At 31.4% G+C, this 16,888-nt stretch overlaps 1 protein-coding gene and 1 long non-coding RNA gene across 2 annotated transcripts in view; one reads left to right on the forward strand and one right to left on the reverse strand.

Moving 5' to 3' along the window:
- Nucleotides 1–21: 21 nt before the first annotated feature.
- Nucleotides 22–1,217, reverse strand: LOC148617316 (uncharacterized). Its single transcript, XR_015921926.1, has 2 exons — nucleotides 669–1,217; nucleotides 22–162 (listed from the first exon to the last, which is right to left on the reverse strand). It is a non-coding gene; the product is annotated as an uncharacterized LOC148617316 (long non-coding RNA).
- A 10,484-nt stretch (nucleotides 1,218–11,701) lies between these two features.
- Nucleotides 11,702–16,888, forward strand: part of LOC148617317 (uncharacterized) — a 64,542-nt gene continuing 59,355 nt past the window's right edge. The window contains exons 1-2 of the mRNA XM_088584934.1: nucleotides 11,702–11,988; nucleotides 16,371–16,629. Coding sequence (XP_088441060.1) covers nucleotides 11,974–11,988; nucleotides 16,371–16,629 — 274 coding nt within the window. The 5' untranslated portion in view covers nucleotides 11,702–11,973. The remainder of the gene's footprint in view (nucleotides 11,989–16,370; nucleotides 16,630–16,888) is intronic.

Raw genomic sequence — 16,888 nt, forward strand, 5'->3', positions numbered from 1 at the left:
TGTACATTTGTATAAGAAATATGATTTTGAAAATCTTTATTTTCAAACTTCAGCTTCATATTAGCTTTCATTACAGTGCAAGCAGAGATTTGAACAGCATTGAAGATAATCTAAATTCTACATGTATGAATTCTTTTCAGTCATATATATGCCATGGATGACCTGGAAGTATAAAAATCAGTAATAAATATACATAATACTCATATTCAAAGTTACTGTGATTCATGATTCCTGTATTGAAGTAGACCTCTATTTAAGTAAACCCTATATTATATGGCTCATTGGATGTTTTTTTCTTCAAACAAAACACCCCATTATGTTCAAATATTATGTCTACGTTACAACCTTCATTTAAGTGTCATGGGAACTGTAGTGCTACATTTTAAGTGATAAACACATATGGGATCTATCTACATTACACATGTAGAAATAATACAAATACATTTCTAAAATAAATTGACTAATGAGAGTTTATAGTGAATAATCAAAAGACTTTGAAAGTGGGGGTCCAAGCTATTTATTTCCTCATTTTTGCAAAAATTTTCCACATTACTTCCAACATTTCCCAACAAAAGAGGTGGTTCCTACCTTTTGAACACCCCAAATCAATATTTTTTCTCCAAAAAACAAGGCATAAAAATATTGTATACAGAACCTCAAATACCTACACAACTTATTACCATACTTCATTTGAACAGAGCTTCCTGTTATGTATGACTTGTCTGGTAACTTGTATCATTGGTAGGTGAACATGACGGCTGCATCCAAGATTTTCTTGAAAATATCAAAACATATTTCCTTTTAATATGGAAAGAGATACTGAAAATCAACATGGATAGACTTTTATCATACTGTCATGATTATGGTATAATTGTACATGTTCATGACAACATACTGTGCAAAAGAAATCTGATGACAGATAAAACTAGTTCCATATCCTTAGTTACAGATATACAATGTAAGTCAACAGCTTGTATTTATGGATCTATAAAAAAAGTAAAAAAAAAATAGCACGATAAACTTCTTAAAAAATTTAAAATTGTGTCTTATATAAGGTCATACAAATGTATATGTTAATGTTTAGATTAATTTCCAAATCATATAATTCATGTAGTTTATCCCAAGTTATGTATGAAATGTTCTCATATGACTTACATGTACAATACCATAGAACATTAAATATTGTTTTTGATTGCTCTTGGTCAACTTTTCAGCAATACTTGTTTCACTGGAGTTTCCTTGACCTTGTACATGAATTTATTTTTGTTCTCAAAAATGAAATTGAAATATAGAAGTTCTAAAATATCTTCCAAAATCATTGACATGCACCTTTGAGTTAAATGGCATTAATATGAATTTATTCAAGTGTTGGAGAAAATTCAAAGTTATGAATGATCCTGTGGAGTAAAGAGTGTAAGAGTAATCAAGGAAACCAAGATTCTAGCGGAAATCAAAAGAATGTAGTCCAGGGACAAAGACCAGACATGGAAAACAGACAAACACAACAAAGAACATAAAATAACTAAAATAAATAGTATATACGAACCCACAGGAGTAATAATTTAGTCAGGAGTTAAAACACCTATTTATTTTTTATGAGTTATGAATTCACACAACTTATTTTTTTAGAACCGATATCTTTTTATATGAAAATAACTGAAGAAAATTAAACCGTATTTTGTTTTTTTACATAGAAACTGTGGATATACTTCGAGTGTTGCTCTGTCAGATCGATACATTAAAAAAATAAAATGATTTTCATCACCCAGCTTGGTTACAGAGATGGCAGTATCTACACTCTCTAGCTACACTTATCCAACGGTTAATAGAATGGTTTGTTCTAATTTTACAATACATATTTATTATAGAATTCTAAAATATTCTTCAAGCTTAAACAAGGTTTTGAATTTTTTATAGTTAAAGGCTTGTGACATACTTTTCCTAGACCCGTAACAAACACACCGGAAATCCTATTGAATGAAAACCCCTTTATTCCACAACTGTATAACATTTCAAATACAAGTAACCTATCACGTTCCGCTTAAGTCTAGGACATAACTTATTTAATTAATTTAGTTATTTCAAAAAACATTTAATACATCTCTGAAACTTTACCAACTGCGTCTGAATACAATTCTCAATTCAGAACAATGTTACAAGTTTGAAAACTTGTTTTCACAGATAAATTTTGCAATAAAAAATGTAATTTGAAAACTTAAATTTCGAAAAGTACTACATTTCTTTTGTGTGGAAGTTCACATATCCTGTGGTTGAAGACAAGCTCCCGCTTGTACTGACTTGAAAATTTATTTCAAGATTTTAAGGGGAAAATGTTTTTATATTTCATGGTTTTCAGTGCAGGATAATAAAGTATCTAACATTATTTATTTAATTTTGAAGAATTGACAATATGCTCAAGCAGGACCGCTATTTTGCCCTGCACAATGTGTTTAGAAAATAAAATATATAAATAGCTTTAGCTTTACGTCAAAGTATGATGTATGCACGTTTATAGTTATTGAAATATAGAAGTTCTAAAATATCTTCCAAAATCATTGACGTGCACCTTTGAGTTAAATGGCATTAATATGAATTTATTCAAATGTTGGAGAAAATTCAAAGTTATGAATGATCCTGTGGAGTAAAGAGTGTAAGAGTAATCAAGGAAACCAAGATTCTAGCGGAAATCAAAAGAATGTAGTCCAGGGACAAAGACCAGACATGGAAAACAGACAAACACAACAAAGAACATAAAATAACTAAAATAATACATACACAGTAATAAAAGTAAATGAGCAACTCGGACTCCACTAAAAACTGGGAGCAGATGCACCGGTAAAATAAGCGTCCTCTGCTTTTTCTTGAAACACACGCCGAGTTGCTCATAAAAAGTCAAGTACGGGTAGACGAAAGAGGAAAGGAAAACTTTAACACGTTGAACAATCAGTTTTCATGGTGCAGATGGATACATTGTAACGATTCACGAGTTCATGATGACGACCATAAAATCTATGTAAATCTAGAAGACTCTTTATCATAAAGGTAATGTGTCTAGATGGTAAAATGTCTTTTTGTTCTGTTACTTTCAAGAGATTATCTACTGCATCTGTCTTCAGTAAGGCAAAATAACTTAAATGCATCATCATTTCAACTGTTAAGTCGCTATAAAGCTATCGAGCATTATCACTTTTAGAATGAATCGTAACATCACATGGTTGAAGGTATAATGTGCCGTTTTTATTTCCTAATCAAAGACAAAATTAGAAAAAAACAACATTAAAAATATTAAGACGTCTACAGGTTTTCCTGTTTGAACTCTGAAAGAGAAAAAGGTACGACTAGAATTGTTTTACAAATTTATATAGCCATGTATCAAGTAATATTTTCTGAATGAAAATCCTTTTAAACGTAAAAATTGTTTAGAACAAATACTAAAATCATAAATGTTTTAAATGTTAGATGCAAAGTAAATATGACGTTATATTCACAACTTAGTGTTTTTTTTTTCGTTTTTAAATGAAACATATGCATGCATACCATCTTATAGATTACAAATAAGTTCATTAGTCGGCGGATCTGACGGAGAAGTCTTTATGACTACCTGTTGTTTCCTATCTTTAAGATAGCTATGAAACCAATCCAAAAGTCCAAAAGTAAGATCTTTGCAATACGTCGGCCGGAGTGCCGCAATGCTCAGTATTAGGACCCCTTTCATTCATAATTTATATAAATGACATAGCAGATAGTCTATTTTCCCTTTGTAGGATTTCTGCTGCTGATACATCTTTCGGCTACTTATCGTTGGACAAATTGTCAAAAACGTGGTTAATGGACTTTAACCCAATTGAAACAGAAATTAGGATGTTTTCAAAAGTCGATCATCCAACTATAAATTTCAGTCTGAACGGAAAAGACATTCCGCTTAACAAAACTAATAAACATTTGGGAGTTACTTTTACTGACGACGCAAGATGGAACGATCACATAGAAAATCTAACTACCTCGATTAGAAAGCATCTTAGTATTCTTCGAAAATTAAAATTTAAACTTTCTCGGAATCACTTAGAAAAACTATTCACAGTGTATATCCGACCTTTGTGGGATAGTAAACACTCAAAAGCTAGAAACTTTACATCTTGAAGCGGCTAGAATAATAACTGGCTTACCGATATTCACCAAATCGGAGCAAGAATATCGAGAAATTGGATGGGAAAAACTAGAAGATCGAAGAAAACATAAAAAATTAAATTTATTTCATAAAATATATAATAAAATTATTATTATAATAATTATTATTTACAAGATCTAATGCCACCGAAGAATCAATCTACTACAGTATATCTGCTTCGGAATGGTGAAGAAAACATTGTTCCCTTTTGCAGGCTGTCGGTGACTCGTGAATCCTTTTTTCCATCAACAACAGTTGAATGGAATAAACTAGATAGAACATTAAGGGAGATTCAGGCACCCAAACAATTTAAATCGTGTTTACTGAACACCAGTGATAAATTAACTGTTCCCAAACATTTTTGCTACGGCCCAAGAAATTGAAATATATTGATAACTCAACTTCGTAATGAAGTCGCCGACCACGAAGTGGCAGTGACTTATTGTTTTTACTGTGTTTCTTTTTAAGTCGCCGACCACGAAGTGGCGGTGACTTATTGCTCTTACTGTGTTTCTTCTTCTTATTATTATTAAGTCGCCAAGACGAAGTTTTGCGACTTATTGTTTATGCTCCGTTTCTTCTTCTTCTTCTTTTTCTTCTTCTTCTTCTTATTATTATTATTATTAAGTCGCCGACCACGAAGTGGCGGTGACTTATTGTTTTTACTGTGTTTCTTCTTCTTCTTCTTCTTCTTTTTATTATTATTATTTTTATTCTCCTGTAATAAAAATTGTTGAAAGTGTCCGCCCATTTTCTCAAAAGTGGCTAGTCCGATTAAGATGAAACTTTACAAGATGTTAGAACTACTCTTCGAAGGATGCAGAACTTCATAACAAAATTTCCAGCTGCCGACATTTTTTCAAAATGGCCGCCGGACTAAAGGTACCAATTTTTTTACACCGGAAATTGGAACCTCATATATCTCGAAAACCGCTGATCAGAATTTGACGAAACTTGGTGTATAAATTAAACTCAATAGTCCAAACAAAATCATGAAAAAAAAAATGGCGTGCGTCTCGGCCGCCATTTTCAAAATGGCTGCCAACGCGGTCGAAAATTCAAATTTGTCAGATTTTGATGAAAATTAATATCTAGCTTCTTGAGTCGTCTTGATCAATAATCTGCGGCTGTATTGGCAATTTGAGCTACGTGTTGGACGCCATTTTCAAAATGGCCGCCACTGCGTGCGAAAATTCAAAGTTGTGCGATTTTGATGAAAATTGATATCTAGGTTCTTTAAGTCGTCCCGATTATGAATCTGCCGCTCAATTGGCAATTTGGGCTATGTATCGACCGGCATTTTCATAATGGCTGCTACCGTGGTAGAAAATTCAAACTTTTTAGGTTTCGTTGAAATTTGATATCCACGTTCTTTACGTTGCCTTGATTAATAATAAGCAGTTCCATTGACAATATGTTTTTCAAAAGACAGATCAGGAAACGGGAGGCGACTTCTACACGTTTCGTGGAAACGTAAATTTTAATTCTTCATCCTTTTTTAACTTTGATTTGTGTAGAGTAAATATTATACTGTCGTCGTGTCATTGTGGTCATACGTAAGAAATTGCTCACCATTACTTTTGTGTATGCCCTCTTTATAGCAATGCAAGAACCAAACTAATGAGCGACCTACAGTGGGTTCTTAAATTTTGCAATATAGACCTACATCTACTTGTTGGTCTTGCAGAAAATCTATCAGAAAAAAAACAATATTTTAGGTTGTGTTGGACTGTGAATATTCCTTCGTTAAATGCATGAAAAGATTCCTTATCGCTTGAGCTGAATTAGTACACATCACATCACATCACATTACATCTCACTACATCACCTAATGTTATATTTTTACTCTCTCGTCTTAACTTTGTAAAACATAAATAACACTATTGAATTTGTATGCCTATACTTTATTGTAATTACTATTATTTCAGGAGAAGACTTCATAAATATGTTATTTTACTTGTGTCTTATCCATTTTGTTTATACTAAACTAGTCGGCGGAAAATACCTTTCTGAACAGGTGCTTTAATATTATCGTGATATTGTATTGCGACAGTGATTGTTTGTGGCTTTAAAATGCCATTTCATAAGAACAAGAAATCGTGACACCGCATGGACCCTTTTTTCGTTTTTCTGTGTTAATCTGTTGCTTTTGTTTTGCCAAATAAAAGAATGTACAAGATTTCTGACATGAAAAATAATAATTGAAACGTGTTCCTACTCCTACGAGTGATATATTCTTTTAAACTCCATCTCGTAGTGCTTTGTAAAAATTAAATAATGAAATACCGGAAGGATCTCATCATGGTTTAAAGAAAGTTTTGAAACATTGAAATTTGTGCTACAAAACTCGAAAGCATTTTTTTTCATGAACACAAATATTACAAATATTGACATAAATCATTTTAGAAATCGATATTTAACCATTGTGTGAATGGTGTGAAAAATTATACTATTGAAGGTAAGGATATCAATTTTACAGATTTAACACTTAAGTTTGAAATGAAAGGGTTGTAAAACCAGTAGAAATTTTCAAGGAACACAAGTTATTCAAAGACTTAGTTGCTAAGAGCTATTGCAATATCAAGATTAAGTAATGCTGCAACAGTAAGTTTAATGGGGATTAATCCGATTAAATAAAGTAATTAGCATTTAAAAAATAAGTTCAAAAAGAAACTTGATAACAAGTTTCATCGTTGCTTGCGCTCTGAAAATAGATTCTTCTTCAGCTTTAAAAGTAGCCAATGGTACCAGAGAAGTCTCGCATCTGTTTTCATTTTGGTGCTTTAGTACGGATTATTCTGCTTTCATTTCCTTTCTCCCGTACGGTATACCAAAATAGTATGGGTCATATATCAGGTCAAGTTGGATTTTCTTAACATTCTCTTAGTTTTTCAATTACCAGACTAGTGAGATTAGTCACAAATTTATAAATGTTCTTTATTAAGAAAAAAACTTTTCATCAGTCCTCTGATTGTCCTTTTCTTGGAAACTGTAGACAAGATCACGTGCGAAAAAGTCCAAAAACGTAGCGAGAGTAACAATCCATGTTAGTTGCATTTTAAAGTTACCGATCGCACACTGACAAATCGTCTTCCAGTTTTTTTTTCCACTTCCGGTTTTTCTGATACGTCATTTTTATCAGCCAACTTTGAAACTGATCCTTAATAGAATACAAATCTGTGGTTTCAAACTGAAATGAAACATACAGACCTCAAAAGACTCAAATAGATTTATTTAAGTCTGTGATTTTTTTAACGTATAATGCAATTATATTGTTATAGGCTTGAGTGCTTTTTATTCAAAGTTTTATCATCGAGACGCTTTCTATGATCATTTGTGATATTTGATAGTCCCTATTTTGATTACTGCATTCAAAACAATTGAAAATACTAAACGTATGCCGTGAGAAAATGCTTGGAGACCAATGCTGTAATTTTCCCCGGATTTCACCTTTTAATATATCAGATCTATGTCAACTCATTAAGGTAGAATTTTGCTAAAGAAGAGTATCTTCTGAAGTAAGATCGATTTTATTATATGATCATTTCTGTCTAGTTTATAAAGATATCGTGATCTCACTACATGTGTTCGTGTAATTCATCTGATTATGTTTCACACAATTTTGCTGTGATTGTATATCTTATAAGTATTTTAACACTAACAAGTAACATAAGACATGGGAGATAAAATGGCTGACATACAACCATTAATTGCTAGTATCTATTTCAAATGTATATACTTATCTATTTTAGTGTATTTTACCCTTTTTGTGACCATTTTTTAAATGAAATCATACACTTTTGTTATATGTTGTACTTACTAATTGATCTTCTTTCGATATTACTCTATATTAAACTCGAACTAGTAAGTTACAATCACATAGCCAAATATGAGTACATCTACATGACTGATTTGAACTACTTTTAAAAGCTCCTTTGCTTTGGAGGTAATAGATAAAATTGTTCTGTCTTTATTAACGGCAAGGAAGCTATACATAAATGATTTCAAAGGTTGTTCCTTTAGATGAAAATGACACCATCAATTTTCAACTGCAGTTTCTCACATTACTATTGTGACCAGAAAAAAAATCGGCATTAGCAACAGGAATTGCCTTAGTTACATGTAAGTCTTTCTTCGTTATAACATAAGACCTATCGTGATCTATAATGGGCGTTTGCTCTTCATAGATTAAGTTAATTAGAAAGATCCTTTTTCATGTAACTGCAATTACTATGAAATATTTTACATTTAACAGATGAAATGCAGTAAATATGCAGTTCAAGCGTCTAGTAGTTGTCATAAAGGAAAACGAAATGAACCATACTTATTTAAGTATGTGAATTAACTATAGTTTTTGCGTTGGTTAGGTGCTTATCCAGTTACATATTTCATATGTAGAACAACTAAAATGCAATAGGATCATTTGACGGTTTCATCTTAAACAAAAAGCTTGGCATTGGTTTCCCCAATCTAATTGCTGGAAATCAAAGATGATTTGAAAAGACATACCGGCATTTGGGTCATTGTATAAAAAGTAAGGTAACAACTGTTGAACATCATATTTACACTATATACCACCCCGCCAGTTTTGAATTCCCCATTCCCATTGTCTTTATCCACAAATTTCACGTAGAAAATTCCCCATTCTCCATATAGCTCAATGCATTTGTATTTATTATATAACTACATTTTCAATTTGAATAATATTTTTAGATTCTTCAACATTTTAATTATTGTTTTTTATTACATTCAACATATATCTTTTTTTATATAAATAACACACTGATTAACCCGTTCTCCTCATACAATATCACCATTTTCCATTCCCATCCTACCTCCAATTACCATGTATACGAAGGTTTTGTAGATGTTAGGGCAGTATGTGATTTTTTAACCTATTATAGTATGAATATTAGCTTAAAAACAACTTTTAAAAAGCACACTGACAGTTATTTTAGATTTACTCCATAAGACCTTTTGTTACCATACAACTACTCTTTATTAACGACCAACGGATTTGTCATTAAATATTAATAGCAGTTTTTTAAATGAATTCCGTCATCTTCTATGACAAACACTGCACACGAATTCCTCGTATAAAGCAGTATTATATAACCACTGTAGATATCAATATATATTTTTATTTATATAGTCTTTCATACCATACTTGTGTATGTTTTATTGTGAGTGACGTTTTTCATAACATCTCTTTATACAGTGACCGTCTCATTGCCTTGATATTGTTAAATGGATTTCCTTCCTTTGAATTTTCCTTTTGATATTTGCCCATAATTGTCACCTATCAGATATTAACATGAATTCATTGAATAAAGCATAATCATCAATTAACAAATTTTCTTTTCAAATGTATAAAGATACAAATACAAAATTTGGACAACCGTTTAATAAAGGGGCACAAACTTCACTTGCGTTTAGAAGAGAAGGCATGATATTCAGAGAAGAGAAGGCATGATATTTAGAGAAGAGAAGGCATGATATTTCGTGTTTGACTATTTAATTGCTTTTCTGTCGATGATGGCCGTTCACGAATTTCAGGAAAAACATGAACTTGAAGTCGTTTGAAAATGTTTTCAATCCGATTCTGGATAGTGTCTCTCTACTATAAGGTAATGCGTTAAATGATTGTATTGAAATTTAGGTTGAAATTTGTACGAAGGTTGGGGATGTAGTTTTATTTTTTTAAATTTTATAATCTATTGTTTATCACTGTTATTTCTGATCTCTTTCGTTTGCACAGTTAATCTTATGTAATATTAGAATAATCTATTTCCCCTTTGAAAGGAACTTACTACAAGTATGAATGTTTTACTTTGTTGTAAACATTGTTATCAACTCGACCACACCCCACATTTCCCCCTTTAACACAAAGCGGCCATTTCACTAGAACGTTTGATACTAAGAACACTAAATTAGGATTTCATGACGTCTGTTTTATTTGTTAAAATTACCAGAATTGCTCTCAGAATCTGATCAACATATATATATATATATATATATATATATATATATATATAGAGAGAGAGAGAGAGAGAGAGAGAGAGAGAGAGAGAGAGAGAGAGAGAGGATTTTGACTAATTATGCTACATTTCTGTGAAAAGTACACTTTACATGTAAACTACCCAGTAGTTACATACCTAACATGTTGAAAGGTAAACGAAAAATTGTGTGGGCATTTTTTTTAGTGAATGCTGTTCATTTTTAAAACTAGGTGAAATAAGTATAAATAGATTTTTCATCTAATCTTCAATTTTCGTATGACTATTTTTATATCTTTAAATCTATTTCTATGTCAATATTTTATAACAGGATATTTCTGATAGGATCACAATCTTTAATCTGGATTTAAAAGAAAGAAAATATCAACCTGTTTATCAGCAAATCTGCCTTAACATTTTCATTTTAGATGGTGCATCTCATTTCATTTGACACAACTTATGATTATACGTGTCTATACTTGAACGTACTAGAGAACATAAAAGATATTTTTTCTTATATTTTTGTAAAAAAGTTAAAATTTTTTTAATAAGAGCAACTATAAAGCTTAATATTAATATTCCAAATTGTGGATATGCCGTGCACTTGAATAAAACTGTATTATCCTGAATTGATTTATGTTGTTTTGGAATTGTTATGCCCTTAAGTTTTACGAAATGTCTAAAATTCTAATTTGGATTTTAACCATATTTTGTATAAAATCAAAGTATTTGCATGTGTCACAAAACGATTTGTAATAATAATTTGCTTACAACCACCAGTATCTTCAAAATTAGTAGTAATAGTCGAATTGATTAGCAAATTTTAGACAGTTACAGAATTTTCTGATTTTTCAATGTACTTTCTATGTACATTACAAGTACATGAGTACATTGAACTCGTCAAAATACAAAATATGCTTTAAACTATTAAAACACTCTACTTTTAGACTTTTAGGTGCTAAAATGATATCAAAAACATCATTAGTGTGCCATAACTTAGCTTTTATGGCATTTCCCCTTTAGATCGAGTCCTGCGTTTAGATTTGACATAGACGGAATTATTTTTTAAACAATCAAGTTTTTCAGAATTTTTCTGGTATGAGGAATATCTTATTTGAGATTTCAGGGTAAACGAAATCAATTACCTACATAGCACTATAGGGGGGTTATCGCTTGTCTTTTGTTTTTTCAAACTTCTTTTAAAACTTCAGTTGATTACCATTTTCATTAGGACATTCATACAAATTTTATGATTTGACATGAACCTTTCCATATACATTTATTTGTTTTTTTTTGGAAACCATTTCTTAAAATTACGAGTATTAATGTAGATATTGTAATAGTCTTAAATTTTATCTTGTTCACTTGCGGAAATTAAAAAAAAAAGAAATTTGTATATAACAAGTATTAGAATTAAAAAGAGATTTATAAGTTATTTTGACATTTGGGACAATTAAAATGTTGATCGGTTTAAACAGATTTTACCGTATATAATTCATATGATATCGTATAATATTCAACCACTATGAAGAATCTAATTACAGAAAGATGGAAGTATAATGAAATCAAAGCTGCATTAGTATTGTGATTTACATAATTGTAAAACGGCTATTCAGTCCTTCGACAAATGATATATTTACAATATTTATTACTATGATGCTGAACACGTCTTAGGAAAACTCAGTTAATGTTAATTATCACACGCTTGAGAAAACATCTTCAAAAATTATTGCTCCCTTTGGGATTTAAAAACAGGAAACTCTTACATTTATCTAATCCTGTAACAGACCTTAAAAGGATTATGATTTCATGATAAAAACTACGGTAAGCTTATCTTAATCATTATATTTAAAAAAAATCTTACTTTCTTTCTTTTATTGAAAGAATAATCAAGAGAACCATGATAATAGCGGTAATCAAAAGAGTGTAATCCAGGGATAAAGACCAGACATGGAAAACAGACATACACAACAAAGAACATAAAGTAACTAAAATTATACATACAAGGTAACAAAAGCAAATGAGCAGCTCGGACTCCACTAAAATCTGGGAGCATGTACCAGATGCACCGGTAGGGTAAGCGTCATCTGCTTTTCTAGAAACACCCGCGGAGTTGCTCATAAAAAGTCAAGTCCGGGGTAGTCAAACGAGAAAAGGAAAACTATGACCGGTTGAATTCAATATCTTAAAACTGTTTTTCTTAATATCATTTCTTTCATATTACCTGATCTTGAGGTCATATTCCTGATCTTAAAGTTATAATCCTGATCTTAAAGTTATAATCCTGATCTTGATGTTATATTACCCAATCTTGAGGTAATGTTCCTGATCTTGATGTTATAATCCTGATCTTGAAGTGATATTCCTGATTTTGAGGTTAAAATCCTGATCTTTTTGTTATATTACCTGAGCTTGAGGTGATTTTCCTGATCTCGAGGTTATAATCCTGATTTTAAATTATATTCCTGATCTTCATGTTATAATCCTGATCTTGATCTTATTACCTAATCATGAGGTTATATTCCTCATTATGATGTTCTATTCCTGATTATGCTATATCCATTTCTTTTATTCAATTCATTTTGTATTAGTTTTAATTGTGGCTTTTTAGTTTAAGATTCAGGCGACACACGATTCTCGTTGTATAAATTTGTATTCCCTACTTAATGATGCAGTTAACAGCTAGATTAAACAGATGAACAACTCATTTGTTTCTATAGACAGTAGAATATAAATAGACTCTCTTGAACATTCAAGGTCATTGCTTTAATTAAGAAGGTACTTTGAAAAAAAAAACTAAATTGTTTAAGCTTTCTGTTTGATTCTCTTTTTTCATTAAGAGCAAATTTTAATTAGAAGATTTTGTAACTCTTGTACGTTTTCGTCAATTTTTGGACGATCTATCATTGACCGTGAGGGTTCTGATATAAAAAAAGAAAATTAATTGTCTTTTTTGGTACGGAAGTATATATATATTTTTAATAGTTAAAATATTAAATGGTCACTAGTGTCTTTTTAGTACCTCTGCTCGTCGCAGTTGTCGTTTCCACCATTGCACTTTCCATATCTCCATTATAGTTGTCCTTTTTGAAGGTAAACAAATGTTTATAATAAAAATACTGTGCGTTACTTGCTTTTTTGGATGCTATGTTTAGGTTCTTTTGCTTCAAAATATTACAATTTTTTGTAGTTTGGCGTTCGGTGTCTGTTTTATATTCTAATGCAATTTGTGACCTACTACAATTCAATGCTGTAATTTCAAATGTTTGCAATTGTCTGCACCATGAGTTCTGATTTGTTTAACGTGTCATAGTTTTCTTATCCTCTTTTGTCTACCCTGAACTTTACTTTTTATGAGCAACTCGGCGGCGGTTTCAAGAAAAACAGAAAACACTCGCCCTACCAGTGGTACTTGGTCCATGCTCCAAGGTTTTAGTGTCCAAGTTGCCCATTTGCTTTTGTCACTTTGTTAGTATTATTTTGGTTATAATTATTTTATATTCTTTGTTGTGTATTTTTTCCTTGTCTGGTCTTTGTCTCTGGATTACATTCTTTTGATTTCCACTAGAATTTTGATTTCCTTGATTACTCTTTGAAACTTTAGACGTACTTTACTATTCCCGTAACATGTACGATTTTTATTGCGTACTTTATATTTTTTTGATTATTGAATTTTAATCATTAGTGTCATTCTACAATAACGACATTATATGTTTTTCTATTGTTGTTCTATTGCGTAATTTGAATTCTTCAGGGATACACAAACGATAACTACCGCAATATGAGGTGATATACAATTTGTAATCAAAGAATGGTGTAATTGTAAACTTCATTTTGTATCTAAATCTATATATAGGAAGCCTTCATAACGGTAATCAATACGAATTTAACCTATGACCTTGCCTGATACTAATATTACCGGAAGAAACATCGTTCGGAAATATTCAGATATTATGGTTGAAGTTTAACTGAAATACCCGAGTAATGCCAATTGAGTAATGATCACTTGTTCCTGTGATTGCTTTCATCAAGGATACGTAGTAATATTCCCGTTAAATCATTATTACCAAGTACGCTGTTATTTACACATGTTAAGTTAAGCTCAACACAACAGACACCGACTCTCTTACTTACCGCCGCAGACAAAGCCTTTCAAAATTCTCTGAAAGTATTCAGTCCAGTGTCATTTGACAAATGAATATCGTGGCATTTTCGACATTGCAAGATTTTGTTTCTTTTTTTTTTTGGAATGGCTGGCTGCAGTGTCTAGAGTAAATTTTGAACATCAGACGCTATTCGGACCTAGTTATAAAGTACTTTATTTGGTGCAAAGATCATATCCGGTTCCCAAAAATGAAATTTTTTGAGGTCAGTCATACCCAGAAATGTTAATTAGTTGGAGGCAGGTAGGAAGAGACGAGTTTATTTCCGGATTATTTATCGCGGATTTTAATGTCACTGTCATCTTACATATGTTTAGTGCCAAGCTCCACGCAGCGGTACTCGTTCGTTTCCTCTCTTACCAAGCGCTACAGACAGGCCTTTCAAAATTCTCGGACATTATTTAAATAAAACGTCGTTTGACAATCGGATAACGTCATTTTAACAGCGTCTAGAATGAATTTGAAGCGTCAGACGCTTGTTTCGGAATTATGTTCAGTGCGTGGACCATGAGAGTATGCGTCTTTAACTGAAAAGCCCGAATGGCTCATTTCAAGTAACTCATGACAAAATGTATTGTTTGAATAGAAGTAAATGATATAACTGAATCCATTATTAAGGTTTTAGATTTATAAATCTAACATTTAGTGAATACATTGTATATCAAATAACAGTTTATTTCATGCCTTAGATGAATGAATATCTAGTTGCTTCCACATTAAGCTTCAACAGTGACAACAACCTTGGTACTGATGTAGTGTTTCATTACAGTTGACATTGTTTTCTTGTCGTTATTTTCAACGTTTATCATAGTAAAACAGTGAACAGTAAAACTGAATACATTGTTTGAATATTGGGTTTCAAGTCTTGAACTTTTTAAAACAGGTTTATGTTAGAACAATTCAAATAGCTGCATGTACAATAACATGACAATCAAATAATAATCTCGGTTGGAAAGTATCTTTCAATTCCTTGAATTCTGATTTAGCACAAATACATCACAGATTTTAATATATTTTCTTTCATTATTGAGTGGACATGTATTTAGTACTTAAATTTAAAAAAAGTCGAATCTTTGGCTGTAGCCGTGGTTTTGTTCAATGAATTAAGCTGTACTATTTCGTGTTGGTTCTTAGTGTTCGTTTCACAAAAAGAGCAAAAACATGCAATCTCCCCATACATGAAGTTTAACCAAGGAAAGTAGATTTCGATGATTGATAATTAAATACTACAATCAGATTACATGTACTAAAATGAAATTGGCGTTTAATGGAAATGACATATCGAACTGACGTGACTTCATTCGGTCTAAGTTGTCTGAGCGCTTTTAAAGCGTTGATCTTATCAAAGTCTCATTAGAAATGATTTAACGTTGATTCAATTGTAGGCTGCTTAACAGTTCCGTAGCTTTCCCATTGTTTTAGTCTTTTATAATAACATGAAAGGAAAACTTGATTAAACCTTATTAATAAAATGTTTAGAAATGTATATATATCAGGACATTTCCTTCGGGCTTAAGAAGTCTATTGTGTCAAATGTGGGAAAAACGATAACGGACTATTTTAATCGATTTGAGTTAATCAATAAGATACAGCTCTATATTACTTCAACATTTATTCTAACCAACAACATATAATACAAATGTCAGAAAATTCTTTAAATACAAGCTTCCAACCATGCGTTCCCATCTTCGCTGACTAAAAATGAATGCTGAGTAAATTTGGTTGGCTTCAGGTGAAAAAAAAAACAGTTGAAGGTAAAAAGCAGTGATAAGTAAATAATGTATAATGCATTGCTGGTATAGATTTTCAAAAGCTGAACGCAAAGAAAAAATCAGGCGAATGATGCACGTATTTCGTCTTTATTGGTATTTGAAATTACAGCACAATTGCTTTTAACATACGTTTGAATTGTTCTTTTACATAGTTTTACATTTGTATAGATTCTGGTCACTTTCTATATCTTGTATATTTGAATGAAAAGAAGACAAACCTCAGAATGTGAAAAAATGGCGTTTATTTTATTATGTAATTTTTCATTTTCAGACAGGATGCAGTTTTAAAAGAAGATTTAGCCTTGATATAATGATATGCCATCGACATGTTCTCATACTTTTTCTGTGGGTACTGAACAACATTTACTTAAACACAATTCAAGTTCATGGTATATCAACAACTTGTGGCAACAAACAGGTGAACGAAACAAGTGCACCTTTACAAGATGGAAAGCAGCTGTTTGAGATATTCATACGACATTCTGTTCTCGATCCTTACTTAGATATCATACCAAACATCACGTACACAGGTAAGTTACTATACTCACGTTTACATGGACAATAAAGGAATGACTGTAATATTTTGTCGATCTATGAAGAAATAACTTCAATCGCGTGGTGCACACTAAATAACCTGCTAATTACAAGTGTTTGCTACGGGCCCTGAGGTTATTTCAAATAGACCGATAAAATATATCATTCTTCATAATATAATTTTAGTATCAAAATTTAAAAAGTAAATCAGCTGTTCCTTTTGTCTTGACATATCTTCCTCACAATGTTGCAATC

The sequence above is a fragment of the Perna viridis genome, chromosome 5, assembly GCF_037379345.1.
Source record: "Perna viridis isolate PV_CMFRI_1.1 ecotype Kerala chromosome 5, ASM3737934v1, whole genome shotgun sequence".
In the NCBI taxonomy this organism is placed as follows: Eukaryota; Metazoa; Mollusca; class Bivalvia; order Mytilida; family Mytilidae; genus Perna; species Perna viridis.